This window comes from Microcaecilia unicolor, chromosome 9 (genome assembly GCF_901765095.1).
Source record: "Microcaecilia unicolor chromosome 9, aMicUni1.1, whole genome shotgun sequence".
Classification (NCBI taxonomy): Eukaryota; Metazoa; Chordata; class Amphibia; order Gymnophiona; family Siphonopidae; genus Microcaecilia; species Microcaecilia unicolor.
Genome location: NC_044039.1, coordinates 148,231,916 through 148,248,920, shown reverse-complemented (window position 1 = coordinate 148,248,920; position 17,005 = coordinate 148,231,916). Strand labels below are relative to the sequence as shown.

The window sequence follows — 17,005 nt, the reverse complement described above, 5'->3', positions numbered from 1 at the left end:
TAGCAGGTGTTCTCTGAGAGCAAGCAGGCCATGTTGTTCTCACATGTTAGTGACATCATCCACGTCGCCCGGTGCAGAACGTTTTTATAGCGTACTACAACTTTAAGAGCACATGACGGCATTCCCACTGCACATGTGTAAGTGCCTTCCTGCCCGCCACAAGAGCGCGGGACCATCAGTCTCTCTTCATCCACCGTGAGGAGAGAAGGCACTGTTCATAGCTTTTTGAGCTTTGTGCCTTCCCCGCAGGGTTTTTTCCTGCCTCGTTTTGTATTTTTCCTTTTTCGGAACTCTTTTCTTTTTTGACCCTTAAAAATTTGGCATTTTCCCCCACTTTTAAGTTTTCTTCTTTTTCTCTGGCTCAGTGGGCTCTCTTACGCCTGAGCTGCGGTCGGGATTTTCCCTAACTTTATTTCTCAGTGATTTCCCCCTTTTTCTGTCACCATCAAATCATTTAATTTGGCCAACACCTGTTTTTCCTTCCATGTCATCCAAGGGCCCCAGCGGCTTCAAGAGCTGCGCTCAGTGCTATTGGACTGTCTTTGAATCTGACACCCATTTCTGGTGTCCCCAGTGTATTGAGCTAGACCACAACTCTACCTACTGTATTCTTTTGCCTGCATATGCAGAAAAGAACACAGTTATCCTGAGAGATGATTTGTAGAGCCAGGTTCGAATCGCCAACATTGGCGTCAGTGCTTGCACTGGCATCGGATGCATTGGTCCTCATGGCTGCTAGACCCATGTCCGACACTGAGAGTGGGTGTGCATCGAGTGGGTCTCCACCTTCCTCAGCGCAGGCCACTATGCAGGGCCCCCAGGACTGGTCAGCATTGGACCAGATACCGAGAACATGTGAGGATTCAATTACATCCTCGTCAGCACTGATGAGTGTCGATGCGCGCCATCAGGCAAAGGCCAAGAAGCACAAGCCCCAATCCTCTATGCATAGTGTTGGGAGCACCGGGGCACTGAGAGATCTGGTACCTGAGAAGTGTCGGCACAGGGAGGAGCATTCCCCCTCCATCAAGGAGGTGCGGATGTGGGAGTCTCCATGCAGCTGGGTCCAGGTACCTGAATCGACCCTGGCAATCTATACCGACACGCCAGCCTTTGCCAGTGTCGACACTCAATGAGCGTATCCGGGCCCTGCTGCAGGAGCACTTGGTCGGGGATACTCCAGCAGAGTTCAATAGCATCAGGGGTGCTTTTTCCAGCCATGCTTCTACCTGCTGCCTTGCAAAGACCTTCTTCTTTGGTGAGGTCACAGACACTGGCGCCGCATGCGGTACCAGTGTCCACAGCTGCCCATGCTGGTACCCCCTTGATGTCGATGGAGTCTGCGTCTGTATGCCTTTCTAGACAAGGACCAATTTCCTCATACTCGAATCAGGCTCGTTCTCAGCCCTGCCTTGAAGGAGTTCATTGCTGACACCAATACAGAGTGCTCATGGGCGTCTAATGAGAAACCAAGGTACTTCTCAGAGGAGGAGTCCTATGGTACCCCAACATACCTCTCTCCACCAGAAGAGAGATGGAAGTCTCCAGCTGAGAGCCTCTCCTTCCCAGCTTTTGTAAGGGAAATGGTGGCTGCCATTCTCATTCATTTGGAGACAGAGGACAAGCCAAAGGCTGAGGTGTTTGAGGACCTGGTCTACAACATTCCTCCTAAAGAGGTCATGACTGTCCCACTTCACAAGATCTTGCGTGATGTTCAGGTGAAGAACTGGGAGTCCCCTCTGTGTCTGTCCTCCGCAAGAAAATTGATACCATGTATCGGATCCAGAGCTCCCCTGGGTTTGATGAGCCACAGTTGCCTCCTCATTCCCCAGTGGTGTTCAAACAAGCCAGAAGTTCCAGAGACTTTGCTTCACTGCCCCCAGGCAGAGAAGCTCTAAATCTGGACTCCTTTGGACAGAAGATGTATTAGGCTTCAATGCTCATCTCCTGTATACAGTGATACCAGCTCTACATGAACATCTACTTGCGGAGCCTGTTGCGCAGTATGACTGATTTGGCGACTTCTCTCTCACTGGAGCAGGCCAAATCGCTTCGCCAGCTGGCCAAACAGCAGAAGGTGTATTTTTTAATTCCTGACCAGGGGAGCTTACGATACTTTTGATTTGGCATCCAGGATTTCTGCCCAGACTCTCATAGCTGTGTATCTCTGACTTGGACCTGGCAGTCCAGCAGAAGTTGGCAGATGCCATGTGCCAGGGGGATAATCTTTTTGGAGAGATAGTGGAGGAGGACCTCATTAAAAATCACAGATACCATCGATATTCTCTCCGGTCGGATGCCTTCTGCATCCTCCTCATCCAGGAGGTTTTCGGGCAAGTTGAAGAAAAGTCCCTGCTACTCACAGAGGTGTAGGTACACTCCTCGCCCTCCTAAGCAGACTGTGCTCCAGCACACTTGTTGTCAATAGCATGGGCCTAAGGCTCAGTGGGCTCCTCAGTCAAAACAGGGGATGAGTTTTTGACTGGCTCCAGTAGAGCATAACAGCCGTAAGAGTGACTGTTCTGGACAACCTACTAGTGGAGGGGGGAAAGGCTGAGTTGTTGTCTCCCCCCCCCCCCCAACCAAGAAAGGTGGCCCCTTGTAACCTCTGACTGGAGGGTTCTCCAAATAGTCCATCACGGTTACGCCCTACATTGGGCATCAAAGACTGCCAAAGTGCCTTCCAAGATCATCTCGCTTCAGCTTTCATCACAAAGTAGTACTTGCATGGGAACTCTCCACCCTTCTAAAAAGCCCATGCGGGGGAAGAAGGGAAGGGAATTCTATTCCAGGGACTTCCTTATGCCAAAGAAAACAGGGAGGGATGCGTCCCAACCTAGACATAAGGGCCATGAACAAATTCTTGGTAAAAGAAAAGATGGTTTCCCTCGGCATCCTTCTACCAGTGATTCAGGCTCCAGATTAGCTATGCTCTCTGTCTACACTCATATCCTGATACCTACTGTGGTCTGGAAGTATCTCATATTTTGGGCGGAAACACATCACTTTCAGTACAGTGTGTTTCCATTTGGCCTTGCATCAGCTCCCAGGGTTTTCACCAAATGTCTAGCGTTAGTCATTGTGTTGCTATGCAGACTGGGAGGCCATGTGTTTCCCTTCCTGGATGATTGGCTAGTGAAGAGCACTTCGAACAAAGGTGCTCAGGAGTCCCTGTGGAGAACTATTCAGGTGCTAGAGCTACTAGGGTTTGTTTTAAACTACCCCAAGTCCCATATGCTCCCAGTTCAGCAATTGGAGTTTATAGGAGCCCTGCTATACACATCAGGCACGTGTCTTTCTCCCCGTGCCAAGGGCTTACACTAGTCACACTCATCTCTTGGATTCGAGCCAGCCAGTAGATCACAGCTCGGCAGATGTTGAGGTTACTAGGCCACATGGCCTCCACTGTGCATGTCACTCACTTGACACATCTTCATGTGAGAATTGCCCAGTGGACCATTGTTTCCCAGTGGTGTCAGGCCTCTGGGAACCTAGTGGATGTCATCTTGGTAACACTGGAGTTTGTTCAGTCCCTCCTCTGGTGGACAGTTCATTCCTGTTTGACCGTGGGACTTCCATTCCAAATTCCTCAGCCCCAGAAGGTGCTGACAACAGATGCATCCCACCTGATATGGAAAGTTCACTTGGATGGGCTTCACACTCGAAGTGCTTGGTCAGCTCAGGAGACAGATCTTCAAATTAACCTTGTGAATCTCCGGGCAATCTGGAACACTCTAATGGCGTTCAAAGATTGGCTGTTCAACCAAATTGTACTCATTCAAATGGACAATCTGGTTGCAATGTATTACACCAACAAGTAGGGAGGTACTGGATCATACCCTCTGTGTCACGAAGCCATCCAGATGTGGAAATAGGCTGTCCAGAACAGGATAGTTCTCAGAGCCACCTACCTGGTGGTAAAATCCAACTGAGCGTGGTCATGCAACCGCTCAAGTGGTCACTCAGCAGGGGCATTGCCCGCAAGATCTTCTGAGTATGAGGCATCCCCTCGGTGGATCACTTTGCCACTTCATTCAGTCACAAAGTCCCTCAAAACTGTTCCAGGCTCAGAGCACATGACAGACTAGCATCGGATGCCTTCCTCCTCTATTGGGTGGAACGACCTTCTGTATGCATATCCTGCCGTCCCTCTCTTGGGGAAGACTTTGCTGAAACTCAAGCAAGACCAAGGAGCCATGATCCTGATAGCCCCGTATTGGCCCAGACAGATCTGGTTTCTTTCTATTCTGGAATTATCCTCTGAAGAACCTTGGAGATTGGAGTGTTTTCTGACCCTCATAACGCAGAACGAGGGCTCTCTTCTATATCCCAGTCTTCAATCCCTGGCCCCCACAACCTGGATGTTGAGAGCTTAGAATTTGAATTTTCCTGAGAGTGTCTTCCAGAGTCTTGCTGGCTTCCAGGATAGATTCCACCAAGAGGTGTTATTCTTTCAAATGGAGGAGGTTTGTCCTCTTTCTTGCCCAGCACAGACCCTGCTTGAATACCTTCTGCACCTCTCCGAGTCTAGTCTTAAAATTGTCTGTAGTTACCTGAAGATGGGGGTGGCCAAATGTAACACCTTTAGTTCCAAGGAAACTAGTTGAAACTATTTATAAAGTATAAAACTATGGAACACATAGTCAAACATGGTTTAATGGGACAGAGTCAGCATAGTTTCAGCCAAGGGAAGACTTGCCTCACCAATTTGTTTCACTTCTTTGAAGGCGTAAATAAATGTGGATAAAGGTGAGTCGGTTGATATAGTATACCCAGATTTTTAGAACGCTTTTGACAAATGAGACCCCTGAAAAAAAATTAAAAGCCATGGGATAGCAGGCAATGTCCTTCTGTGGATTTGGAATTGGTTATTGGACAGAAAACAGAGGGCAGGCTTAAATGTCCATTTTTCTCAATGGAGGAGGGTGAATAGTGGAGTGCCACAGGGATCTGTACTGGGACCGGTGCTATTTAACATATTTATAAATGATGTGGAAAACGGAACAACGAGTGAGGTGATTAAATTTGAAGATGACACAAAACTATTCAAGGTTATCAAAACACATGGCAGATTGTGAAAAATTGTAGGAAGACCTTTGCAAACTGGAACACTGGGCATCCAAATGGCAGATAAAATTTAATGTGGTCAGATGCAAAGTGATCAATTCTTACTCCGTTAATATGATTGCCATGATATTCTTATGCACCTTATCTGTTGTCTATATTCTGATTTTCTTATGCCATCAATGTGATTATTGTATTATATTGTAAGCCACATTGAGCCTGCAAATAGGTGGGAAAATGTGGGATATAAGTGCAGCAAATAAATAAATAAATATGGTAAGAATAATCCTGAATCATAGTTACCTGATGCTAGGGTCCACCTTGGGAGTCAGTACTCAAGAAAAAGATCTAGGTGTCATTTTAGACAGTATACTGAAATCTTTTGCCCAGTGTGTGGCGGCGGCAAAAAAAGCAAACAGGATGCTAGAAATTATTAGGAAAGGGATGCAAAATAAGACCAAGAATATTTAATGCCTCTGTATTGCTCCTTGGTGCGACCTCACCTTGAGTATTGCATTCAATTCTGGTCACAATATCTCAAAAAAGATATAGTAGAATTAGAAAAGGTTCAAAGAAGAGTGACCAAAATGATAGAGGGGATGGAACTCCTCCCATAGGAGGAAAGGCTAAAGAGGTTAGGCCTCTTCAACATGGAAAAGAGACGGCTGGGGGGAAGGAGTGTGATTGAGATCTATAAAATCCTGAGTGATGTAGAATGAGTAAAAGTGAATTGATTTTTCACTCTTTCTAAAAGTGCAAAGACCAGGGGACACTTGTGAAATTACATGGAAATAATTTTTTCACTCAAAGAATAGTTAAGCTCTGGAACTTGCTGGTGGAGTATGTGGTTACAGTGGCTAGCATATCTGGGTTTAAAAAAAGGTTTGGACAAGTTCCTGGAGGAAAAGTCTATAGTTTGTTATTGAGATGGACATGGAGGAAGCCACTGCTTGCCCCGGGATTAGAGATGAACATGGGGGAAGCTACTGCTTGCCCCGGGATTGGTAGCATGGAATGTTGCTAATAATTGGATTTCCGCCAGGTACTTGTGACCTAGATTGGTCACTGTTGAAAGCAGGATACTGGGCTAGTTGGACCGTTGGTCTGACCCAGTATGGCTATTCTTATGTTCTAACTTCGTAATGCAATCGGTGTTTACCATCACTGTGTGGAAGGTAAACCCATCTCTGGACAGTCTCTAATTGTTTGCTTCATGAGAGGTTTGTTGTTGATGAAGCCCCCTGTCTAACCTCCGCCTGTGTCATGGGACCTCAACATCATCCTCCACTAACTGATGAAAGCTCCTTTCCAGCCACTTGACTCCTGTCGTCTGAAGTACTTGACCTGGAGGGTCGTGTCTTTTGGTGGCTGCTATTTTAGCTTGCAGGGTCAGTGAGCTTCAGGTCTTAGTAGCGGACCCACCTTACATGAAATTTCATCATAACAGACTAGTTCTCCGCACGTACCGTAAGTTCCTGCCTAAGGTTGTGTCGGAGTTTCAGTTTCATCTTAATCAGTCTATCGTCCTTTCAACATTTTTTTTTTTTTCAAACCTCACACCCATCCTAGCAAAAATGCACTGCAAAGCTTGGACTGCAAGTGAGCATTGGCCTTTTACCTGGAGAAGACTAGGCCCTACAGACAGTCCACCTAGCTTTTCACTTCTTTTGATCCCAGCAGGTTGGGGGGGGGGGGGTCACCATCGGGAAAATGCACAATCTCCAATTGGCTGGCAGATTGCATTTCTTTCACTTATGCCAAAGCTGGGCTGACTCTTGAGGGTTATGTCAGAGCTATGGCGTTAGCCTACTTGAAGTCATCCTCAATAGGCTGCAACATAGTCTCCAGTCCACACATTCACATCTCACTATCTCCTTGCACAAGATACCTGACAAGATAGTTGTTTGGATAGACAGTTTTGCAGAATTTTGGGGGTCTAGAATCCAACTCCACCCCCTAGGTCCGTTTTTGTTTTTTTCTGTTCCAGGCTGCACTCTCTCACCCTGTGTTGTATGTATGTGTGTATATATGTATGTATGCATGTGAGAGAGAGAGATTCAGGTTAATCACTATTTCAACTTGCCATTGAGAGCTGCAATTGTCCTACTGTTGTTTTTGGTGATCCTGGTTGCTAGGAATTCCCACATGTGAGAAGAACATAGCTTGCTTGTCTGTCCACGGAGAAAACGAAGGTACTTACCTGTAGCAGGTATTTTCCAAGGACGGCAGGCCATTAATTTTCTCTACCCTCTGTCACTGAATGCCTAGCACCAACCTGGGGCTAATCCCGTGGCCACCTGGAGGGTCCTATCCCCAGCTCTGCTCAGGCCCGCCTGCACCTGAGCATGTGCTCTATACTAGTCAACCTTCCACCCCCATTTACTAGGTTCCACTTGCCTCTGGGCAAGTCTCCCACCCACAAGGTATTCCCCGGTGATTTCTAGGACACTGGGGTCACACTCTTAGGGTTTCCACAGTTCCTGGAAAGCACCCACAGACCCATCACACTAACCACTAGGATTCTTAGTCAATCCAATACATCAGAGCCAATAAACAGGTTTTATTGTCACAGTTGAACAGTGAACCATATAAAACGGATGGGAAAATACAGCAAATCAATAATAGGTAAAACAAACAGGAATCAATTTTAAAGCTATATACCACTTGTTTACTACCTGAATAGTGCTTGGGGGAGTACAGGAAATATAGCTGCTCACAGGTTACAGAATATAACTGCTCACAGGGCCTCTGTGAAGAGATCTTTCTCTCTCTTCTCCCTATCTGAGACTGAGAGAAAACCAGGCTGGATTTGAGCTCTTGGACCAATCGGAACCCAGAACAACAATGTTTTAAAAGTAGCTGGCCACATCACTGCAGGTTACTTCCTCTCTGTGCTAAACTAAAGAAGGAACAGTCATTTTTTCTGTAACAGCTTTAAACAAAAACATGCACTACCTGCTGACCAAAATAGAGAAAAACACTTCATGAAATATTCTTATAATTCTCATGCTGGAAAATTCATCATTTCACCACACTTTCCCACCTCCCCTTGGAGTTGTCTTAACGTAGCTATTGTACTGTACTGATAGTCCCTTGCTCTCGAGGCGGGCACAAAAATCATTCGCGCATGTTTATTGGGAATGCTGTCGCGTGCTTTTAAAGTTGTAGTATTCTATAAAAGTGTTCCTCACTGGGCAACTTGCCTGATGTCACCCACATGTAAGAATTAATGGCCTGCTGTCCTCATAGAATACCTGCTACAGGTAAGTATCTTTGCTTTCTCTGAGGACAGCAGGACACACATTACCACATTCCCTCCCACCTCCCCTAGGAGCTATATTCCTTAAGCTTTTTTACTTAACTGCTGGTCTTGCACGAGTGAGTTGGGTGGGAAGGCCTGCGCATGCACAGTTTGGTGCTGCCAAAGGCTTCTGTGGTCTTCTAGAACACTGGAAAGTGTTCATGCGGGGCTCTGTCAGATGATGTTGCCATATATGGTAATGTGTCCTGCTGTCCTTGGAGGACACATGCTATAGGTGAGTAACTTTGCTATCTGTACAGCCTTTAGTTGCACGATTCATATGGGGCTTTCTTTTATTGTAGGCTCCAGTTCTCCTGCTGAGTCATGAGACCACAATATATTTTTAACTAAGCAAAGAAAAACTGATTTTTGAGCCTCTGAACTCTGGGTTTCCTGACCTGAATGTTCATATTTTTGTTTGCAGTTACTTCTACCTGCAGAGTCAGAGCTCCAGGCTTTAGGGACTTAAGTTTCACCATTCAAAGGTGGTGCTTAACATTCATCCCAAGTTCATGCCCAAGGTCATGCCCAACTTCATTGTTAATTGTTTGAAAAAAAATGTTAGGAGGACATGTTCCTCCTATTTAATATTTTTTCTTTGTATCAAGTCCTGCAAGTTGGATTGCAAAACAGCTGTTGTCTTCTACCAAGAGCTGACCAAAGCCTTTAAAAAAAAAAAGTCTACCCAAACTTTCATTTTATTCTTTAAATTTGGAATTTTGAGTTGCAGTTATCTGAATTAGCACTGTCCAGTTAAATAGCAGATTGTATCCCTTTCAGTTAAGGCTGTACTGAATATTCAATTTGGTCCCGAATAGTGCCCCAAATACATTACTTGTATTCAGACGAATAGTGATTTAAATTCGAATACAGTTAATCCGGGGCTCTACTGTGCTAAATCCTACTGAAATACACTTGATCTCTGATTTTTTTTTTTTTTTTGTTACATTTGTACCCCGTGCTTTCCCACTCATGGCAGGCTCAATGTGGCTTACATGGGGCAATGGAGGGTTAAGTGACTTGCCCAGAGTCACAGGGAGCTGCCTGTGCCTGAAGTGGGAATCAAACTCAGTTCCTCAGTTCCCCAGGACCAAAGTCCACCACCCTAACCACTAGGCCACTCCTCCACTCCACATTACTTTTTTTAATTATTTGTTAAAGTTCAGTGTCCATTATTTGTATTTGGCCAAATAATATTTTTCATTATTCATATTTGGCTGATTTGTAAAATATGCTGTTTAATAGAGCTCTACTTTGTTACACATAGGTTTTTCTCTCTCTAGTGTCAGAACCATTGCAGTCTTAGCAACCCTTCTTGGAGAAGCCTCCATTGAAATTTGCAAAGCTGTGAAATGGACTTGTGTTTAAACATTCACATCCCATTATTTAGATAATATCTTTGGTGTAATAGTAGGTATGACATGTTTTAGGGATAGAATCTAATTCTGTACCCCATAAGGCCCTTTATTTTGTCTTAAAAAAACAAAACCTTGCATACCTGGAATAGGTGTTCTCCAAGACTAGCAGAAAATTTAGTCATAAATACCACCATCGGGGGGGCGTTTCCAAGATGGCGGATCTGTGACCGCGTCTGGGAAGGGAGCTCCCTGCTGCACGAGTGAGACAGATTCCTCCATTGCAAAATGCCGCATACAAAGCGGAAAGGAGCGATGAGGCTTCCTCCGTGACCCGCAGCTTCTTCCTCCCCACTTCAAGGCAGCATCGAGCCCTTCCTTTTGCGTTCGTCTCAAAGATTAGAGACGGGGTTGCCTGCTTCAGGGGTATCCGGTGGAGCGGATCCCCTATTGGGCCTTGAAACATCATTATCCCCGCCTCCGGAATCAAGCTGCTCTCCGTGTCCGGCTTCTGTGATGGTAGAGGGAGCAGGCATCCGAGATCACATGGAGGTGATTAAGGAGCCAGCGAGCGGAGACCCCTTGCCACAAGAAAGAAGCAGAGAAAGAGAAGTTCCTGTGTCTGAGGGACCCGGAACAACTCCGGAGGTGAACCTGGAGAGGATATGGCTGTTGCTGGGCAAAATTGATTCAACTCTTCAAAATACCTCTGAAAAGGTAAATACTTTATCCCTGAAATTTGAAGATATGGTGAAAAATCTAGAAACGGTGAAAGAAGATTTGACTATACAAGTTAAAGACTTAAAAAAAGATGTTGTTCAATTGCAAGAATTTAAAATTACGGTGATAAAAAATCAGTTGGCAATGCAAAAAAAAATTGAACAGATTGAGAACTTCAATAGAAGACTAAATCTCCGAGTACTGAATTTTCCTAAAATTCCTGGTAAAACACCTATTGACCTATTTAAAAAATACTTGTTGGAAAATTTGAAAATACCTCAAGAACTTATTCCCCCTATAAGTAAAATATATTATTTGCCAACAAGACCTGGTGGAAAAGAAGGAAATAAAGATGGCCTTGGAGTGGATGGTATAGATCTTAACAATCTGTCAGCAATTCTAGAACAATCTATTGAAATTGTCCCAGAAAGGGCTACCCTTTTGGTTTCCCTGGTATTTGAACAGGACTTTTAACACAATATTAAAGTTGTACTTTAAATATTCAAAGGTACTGTTTTATGGAACTAAATTGTGGATATTCCCGGATGTTACTAAGGTAACTCAGGAACGAAGAAAATTATTCTTGGTAATGAAACAAGATGTCCTTAAGTTAGGTGGCTCATTTCTGTTAGCATATCCTTGCAAATGCCTGGTCAAGCTCAGTGGGATAAAGTATGTATTTTATGACCCAGATCAGCTGAAATCCTTTCTGGATATGAAACAAGTGCATGTAGATTTAGTAAAATGATGTGGGACGAATTGTACACATAAACCGCATTATGTATAATTTTGTAATAGTATCTTTAAATCTCCACTGATTTGTAACTCTCCTCTCTTATTTGAGGTCTAAGAAAGCTGTTAAATTTATTTCTTGTTTAAATTTGTTGCTTTAAATATTTAGGATTGGCTGTTTTTCTGTAACAAGTGTTATACTTGTAAGAAATTGAAAAATTCATAAATAAAAAATAATAAAATAAATACCACCATCCTTCTCTTATGGATCTGGATTGCTAAAAGCTTTTATGCCGGACCAAAGGAGCCCTGTGTTATAATGAGTAAACAGACAATCTTAAGTATGCCTAAGAGAGCTGTCAACCACCTTACTGGTAAATTTGAATGTAATTTTTTTCTTGGTATTTGAAATAAGAATCAGGTATTGTGTGGGTTAGAGAGTAAGGAAGAAACCGTCTTTAGACATCACAGACTTCACACTATAGTAGGCTTTATTTATGGGCTGTCCTGTGATACAGATATAGAGATTCAATCCATTGGTGTGCATCACTGGTATTCTATAAAATGGGCCCTCAGGAGTGACCTGATGTAATGTGCACTGGAAAACGTTTTCCCAGTTTCTTTACGATTTTATTCTCTGCATCTCACAGTTGAGAAATTTTGGACTGGAACTGGAAAGAATGAAATCCTGCTTCATGAAGAAAAGCAAGATCATGTGTCACAAAGAGAAAGTGAAACTATACAGCAAATTACGTCAAACATCTCAGGTAATGAGGAATGTGAGCTATGGGAACAACTAAAGAGTGGCTGATTAAGGATGTTAAACTGATGCAACGCTGACCTTCTTCCTAAAAGTACCTGTTACTTTCCATCATGGAAATCTTGTCTAACAATTTATGCAGCTATCTTTAAGAAGGCGCTTTGAAAGCAAATAACATTTGAAAGGTGCCACATTCTTGCTATTAAATTTCTCTCTTCTACCCCAAATGTAAGATAATTTGTATTTAATTCAAAACTAGAACAAAAAGCTTAATCTTTAAAACAGCTTCCATTTTGTTTAGTAAATCTAGATGCAGCAATAAATGAGGTGCAAATGTCCAGACACTAATGATTTAAAGCCTAGACTGTGACTTTTTTTTTGGGGGGGGGGGGGGGGGGGGTGAACTCAAAATGTGAATGGAATTTTTTTTTTTATGGCAGCTAGTGTTTGGGGAACTGGACTTGCCAGATTTGAAAAAGTATCATCAAGTGTGTTTGCTATGTCACCTTAGTGATTGGCTTCAAGACAGGGAGGGTATTTCCTCCCCTGGCCTTTGAAAAGAAATATCTCTCTCCTTGGCACTTCAATTACAAGATTTCCTAGACACAAATATTTGAGGTTATTCATCCATGTCACAGTACTATCAGGTTTTATATACAATTGGGGCTGCTAGGGATTTTAGTGACATATTGATGAGATAGAGAGTTGATCTTCAACTTCCCACACTGAACATAGGTTTTAATGGGGATACCTCAGGTGGTACACAGTGCAGAGTTGAGGGAATGCCAGTTCAGATTTTGCACTGGGCTTATTTTTCACAAGTTCAGATCCATTGTGGGGGGGAGGGGGGGAGGTAGGGAGAGGGTTGAATTACATATGGAATTATTACCAAAAGTTCGCTCTTAGGCTATCTGAGTCAAACCCTGTGAGTATCTATTGTGGATGATAAAGGCATAAGGCGGGATGGTATTGGGGATAACCTAGGGAAATCACTGTATAAGATGCAAGGTGGTTGTTGCAGTTAAGTTTTTACTACTAATTCACTTTAATAAAAAGTTAGACACTGGCTTCAGTTTCAAGTAAGAAAAATTATATTTGCAGGTAAGTATAGATCTCTTCCTAGAATAGAAATAAATACATTGAACTATGTAGTAATACAGTAGCAATAATTCTTTGAGGACAGTCAGGCTTATTAATTCTCTCAAGTGGGTGACTCCGACCTGCGTTGCTCGGTCCAGGACTTATGAGTATAAGTAGAGCTTTGTGGCGTGCGAGACATGCTCCACTGTGCATGCGCACATGTCTTCCCACTCGTTGCAAGAACGTAGTCTCAGTTCTTTTTCTACCATGGTGAGAAGAGGGCATGTGTTTTTACCGTCTCCTCACAACATTCGGTCCTAAAGAGCTTTTTTGTTCCTTTCATCCAGAATTGTGGAACCCCTTTTTTTTGTCTTTCCCTTATATTTTTAGTTTATTTTGCCCAGTTTTAAGTTTTCTTTCTTTTTCATCTTTGTTCGGCCGCTTTTAGGACTTGACTTTGGCCAGGAACGTTCTCTTTGTTTTTTGCCATTCCATGTCTTGCCCCTTTTTCAGGCACCATCGGTTCATTTACTTTAGCTGACCAAGCTTTCCTTCCATGTCCACAAAGGTTCCCAACGGCTTTAAGCGCTGTACCTGGTCAATCAGTCAATCTCTGGGAGGGATACCCATTCTTGGTGTCTTGGGCCCGACCATACCCCACTAACTGTGTTCTCTATCCTTGCATGAAGAAGAGGACCCAGATTTCCAGAGAGGCTTAATGAGAGAAGAGTTTTGGAGACAAGTCAAGTTCCTTGGCATCGAGGTTGGAGGCGTCTGCATCAACAAGTATCACACCGGGAGCATCAGTAAGCACGGGTGCTGCTAGACCCTTAAACACTGGGAACAGTGAAGCATAGAGTGGGTCTCCAGCTGCCTCAAGGCTTCCTGCTGTGCAGGGCCCCTGGGACTGTCCATCGTCGGACCCAACCCCGAGGCGACATGTGAATTCAACGTCGTCCTCGTCAGCACCGAGGAGCCTCAGTGACATGCTTCGGGTGAAGGCCAAGAAGCATCATCGTCGGTTGCCCTCTACTCATGGTGCTGGGAGCTCTGGGGCATCGAAGGATTTGACACCCGAGAAGTGTTAGCACTGGGAGGACTGCTCCCTCTCCATACAGGAGGTACCAATGCGTCAGTCTTCCAGTAGGCAAGACCCAGCACCCACATCAATCATGACAGCTCTGCAACTTGTGCCTGAACTGGCACCCCAGCCTTTCCTGGTGTCGGCCCTCAATGAGCGCATCCAGGCCTTGTTTCCTGAGCTGCTGGATGGCCTTTTGCAACAGTGTGCATTGGGAATACTTGCGCCTACTTTTCTTACTATTGTGGCCTCGCTTGGTCCTCAGCCTGCAGTGCAGCCTCCAACACCAAAGCTGCATGCGGCCCTGGTGTTGACTGCCACCCAAGCCAGCACTCCCTCGATGTCTGTGTAGGAAGCTTCGCTCGAGTTGAGGCGGGAACCAACTTCTCAACGCTGCTCTCGAGGGCATGGTTCCTCCACATCGAGACAAGTTTGGTCTCGACACTCCAATCAGGAGGTATTTTCTGACACCAAAGAGGAGCGCTCATGGGATTCAGAGGATGATCCAAGGTACTTTTCCTCAGACTAGTCCTATGGAATTCACTCTGAACCTTCCCCTCAGCCTGAAAGGAGAAAGTCTCCTCTGGAGAGCCTTTCATTCTCTTCTTTTGTTAAGGAAATGGCTGATGCTATTCCCTTTCCTTTGGAAGTGGAAGATGAGCCCAGGGCCAAGATGCTTGAGGTACTGAACTGCATGTCTCCTCCTAGGGAGGCTGTCACTATCCCTCTCCACGAGGTACTCCAGGAAGTCCTCTTCGGGAACTGGGAGTTCTCTCTGTTGGTCCCAGTCATGCCCAAGAAAATCAACACCCAGTATCGGATCCACAGTGCACCTGGTTTTGACAAGCCTCAGTTACCTCACAATTCCATGGTGGTGGAATCCGCTCTCAAAAGAGCCAGGAGTTCCAAGGACTATGCCTTGGCGCCCCCAGGTAGAGAAGCTAGAACCCTGGATTGTTTTGGGAGAAAGATGTACCAGACTTCAAAGCTCATCTTCCAAATACAATCATACTAGCTCTTCATGAGCATCCACTTGCGATGCGAAACTCAGTGCGCAAGTTGTCGGACCTAACTGAGACGCTCCCTCCGGAGCAGGCTGAGCCTTTTTTGCCAGTTGGTCAAGCAACAGAAGGCGTGTCAAAAGCTCTTGGCCAGGGGCACTTACGACGCTTTTGATGTTTATTTTATTTTATTTATTTGTTATATTTGTATCCCACATTTCCCCACCTATTTGCAGGCTCAATGTGGCTTATATTGTACCGTAGAGGCGTTCGCCATCTCCGGTATAGAAACAAATACAAAGAGTTAATGTGGTCGGAATTATAGAGAGGAAGTGTTATGTAGAGTCTGTTACAAGCTTTGGTTTCGTTGTGTTGCGGAGTTTAGTCACTTAAGTTGGGTCAATGGGGTATGCCTTTTTGAACAGGTAGGTTTTTAGTGATTTCCGGAAGTTTAGGTGGTCGTACGTTTTCACGGCGTTTGGTAGTGCGTTCCACAGTTGTGTGCTTATGTAGGAGAAATTATTTATTTTTATTTGTTACATTTGTACCCCACATTTTCCCACCTATTTGCAGGCTCAATGTGGCTTACATAGTACCGTAAAGGCGTTCGCCAAGTCGGTTGACAACAAATACAAGGTTATATAGTGGTCGAATGAGGTAGTTGTGAAGGGTCGAAAGAAATGAAGATTGTATATTGTCCAGTACAATCATTGGTTATGCTGTGTTGCTGGGTGTGGGGATTTACGTTGGATCGTTGAGGTAGGCCTTTTTGAAGAGGTTGGTTTTTAGTGATCTCCTGACGCTTAGGTGGTCATGGATTGTTTTCACAGCTTTTGGGAGTCCATTCCGGATGCGTAAGTTGTTTTTGTATTTAAGTCCTTTGCAATTTGGGTAATGTAGGTTTAGGTATGATCGTGATGATCTGATTCTGTTTCTGGTTGGTAGATCTATGAGGTCTGTCATGTATCCTGGGACTACACCATAGATCATTTTGTGGACCAAAGTGCAGATTTTGAAGATGACCCATTCTTTGGGCGCCAGTACTGCTTTTCTCAAAAGGGTTTAGCACTTTTGAATCGTGTTTTACTATATATCAGTCTGGCTGCTGTGTTTTGGCCTGTCTGGAGTTTTTTTGTGAGTTGTTCTTTACATCCCACGTAGATTCCGTTGCAGTAATCTGCATGGCTTAGGACCATTGATTGTATTAGGTTTCGAAAAGTTTCCCTCGGGAAGAAAGGTTTTACTCGTTTGAGTTTCCACGTTGAATAGAACATTTTCTTTATTACGGAGTTTACTTGGCTCTCGAGAGTAAGGTTGCGGTCGATTGTGACGCCGAGTATTTTTAGGCTGTCTGAGGTAGGGAGGGTGTGTCCTGGGGTATTTATGGTTGTGGGTTTGTACTTGTTATGTTGAGAGGAGAGGATGAAGCAGTGTGTTTTTTCAGTGTTCAATTTCAGTTGGAATGAGTTTGCCCAGGAGTCCATGATGTTTAGGCCATCATTGATTTCATTGGTTATTTCTGTCAAGTCATGTCTGAAGGGAATGTAGATTGTAACATCATCTGCATAGATGAACGGGTTGAGGCCTCGATTGGATAAGGACTTTACCAGTGGGATCATCATCATGTTGAAGAGTATTGATGAAAGTGGTGATCCTTGAGGTACTCCGCAGGCTGCTTTCCATGGTGGTGATATATTTGAGTTTCCCTATCATCAAGCCGATCAATCCATAGACTGGTGGGTTGTGTCCATCTACCAGCAGGTGGAGATAGAGAGCAATCTTTTGCCTCCCTATATGTGGTCATGTGCTACCGGAAATTCCTCAGTATGTTCTCTATCTCAGCAGGTGTGTGGTCACACAGCAGCAGCTCTGGCTAGGTCTCCAAGCCTAATTGTTTAGGTTTTGTTGAGT

At 44.5% G+C, this 17,005-nt stretch overlaps 1 protein-coding gene across 1 annotated transcript in view; it reads left to right on the top strand.

Annotated features, from left to right (window-relative positions):
* The window catches only part of KNL1 (kinetochore scaffold 1), a 305,881-nt gene that overhangs the window by 186,855 nt on the left and 102,021 nt on the right, over positions 1-17,005 (top strand). Inside the window, exon 12 of the mRNA XM_030213700.1 lies at positions 11,823-11,939. Within this exon, the coding sequence (XP_030069560.1) occupies positions 11,823-11,939 (117 nt within the window). The remainder of the gene's footprint in view (positions 1-11,822; positions 11,940-17,005) is intronic.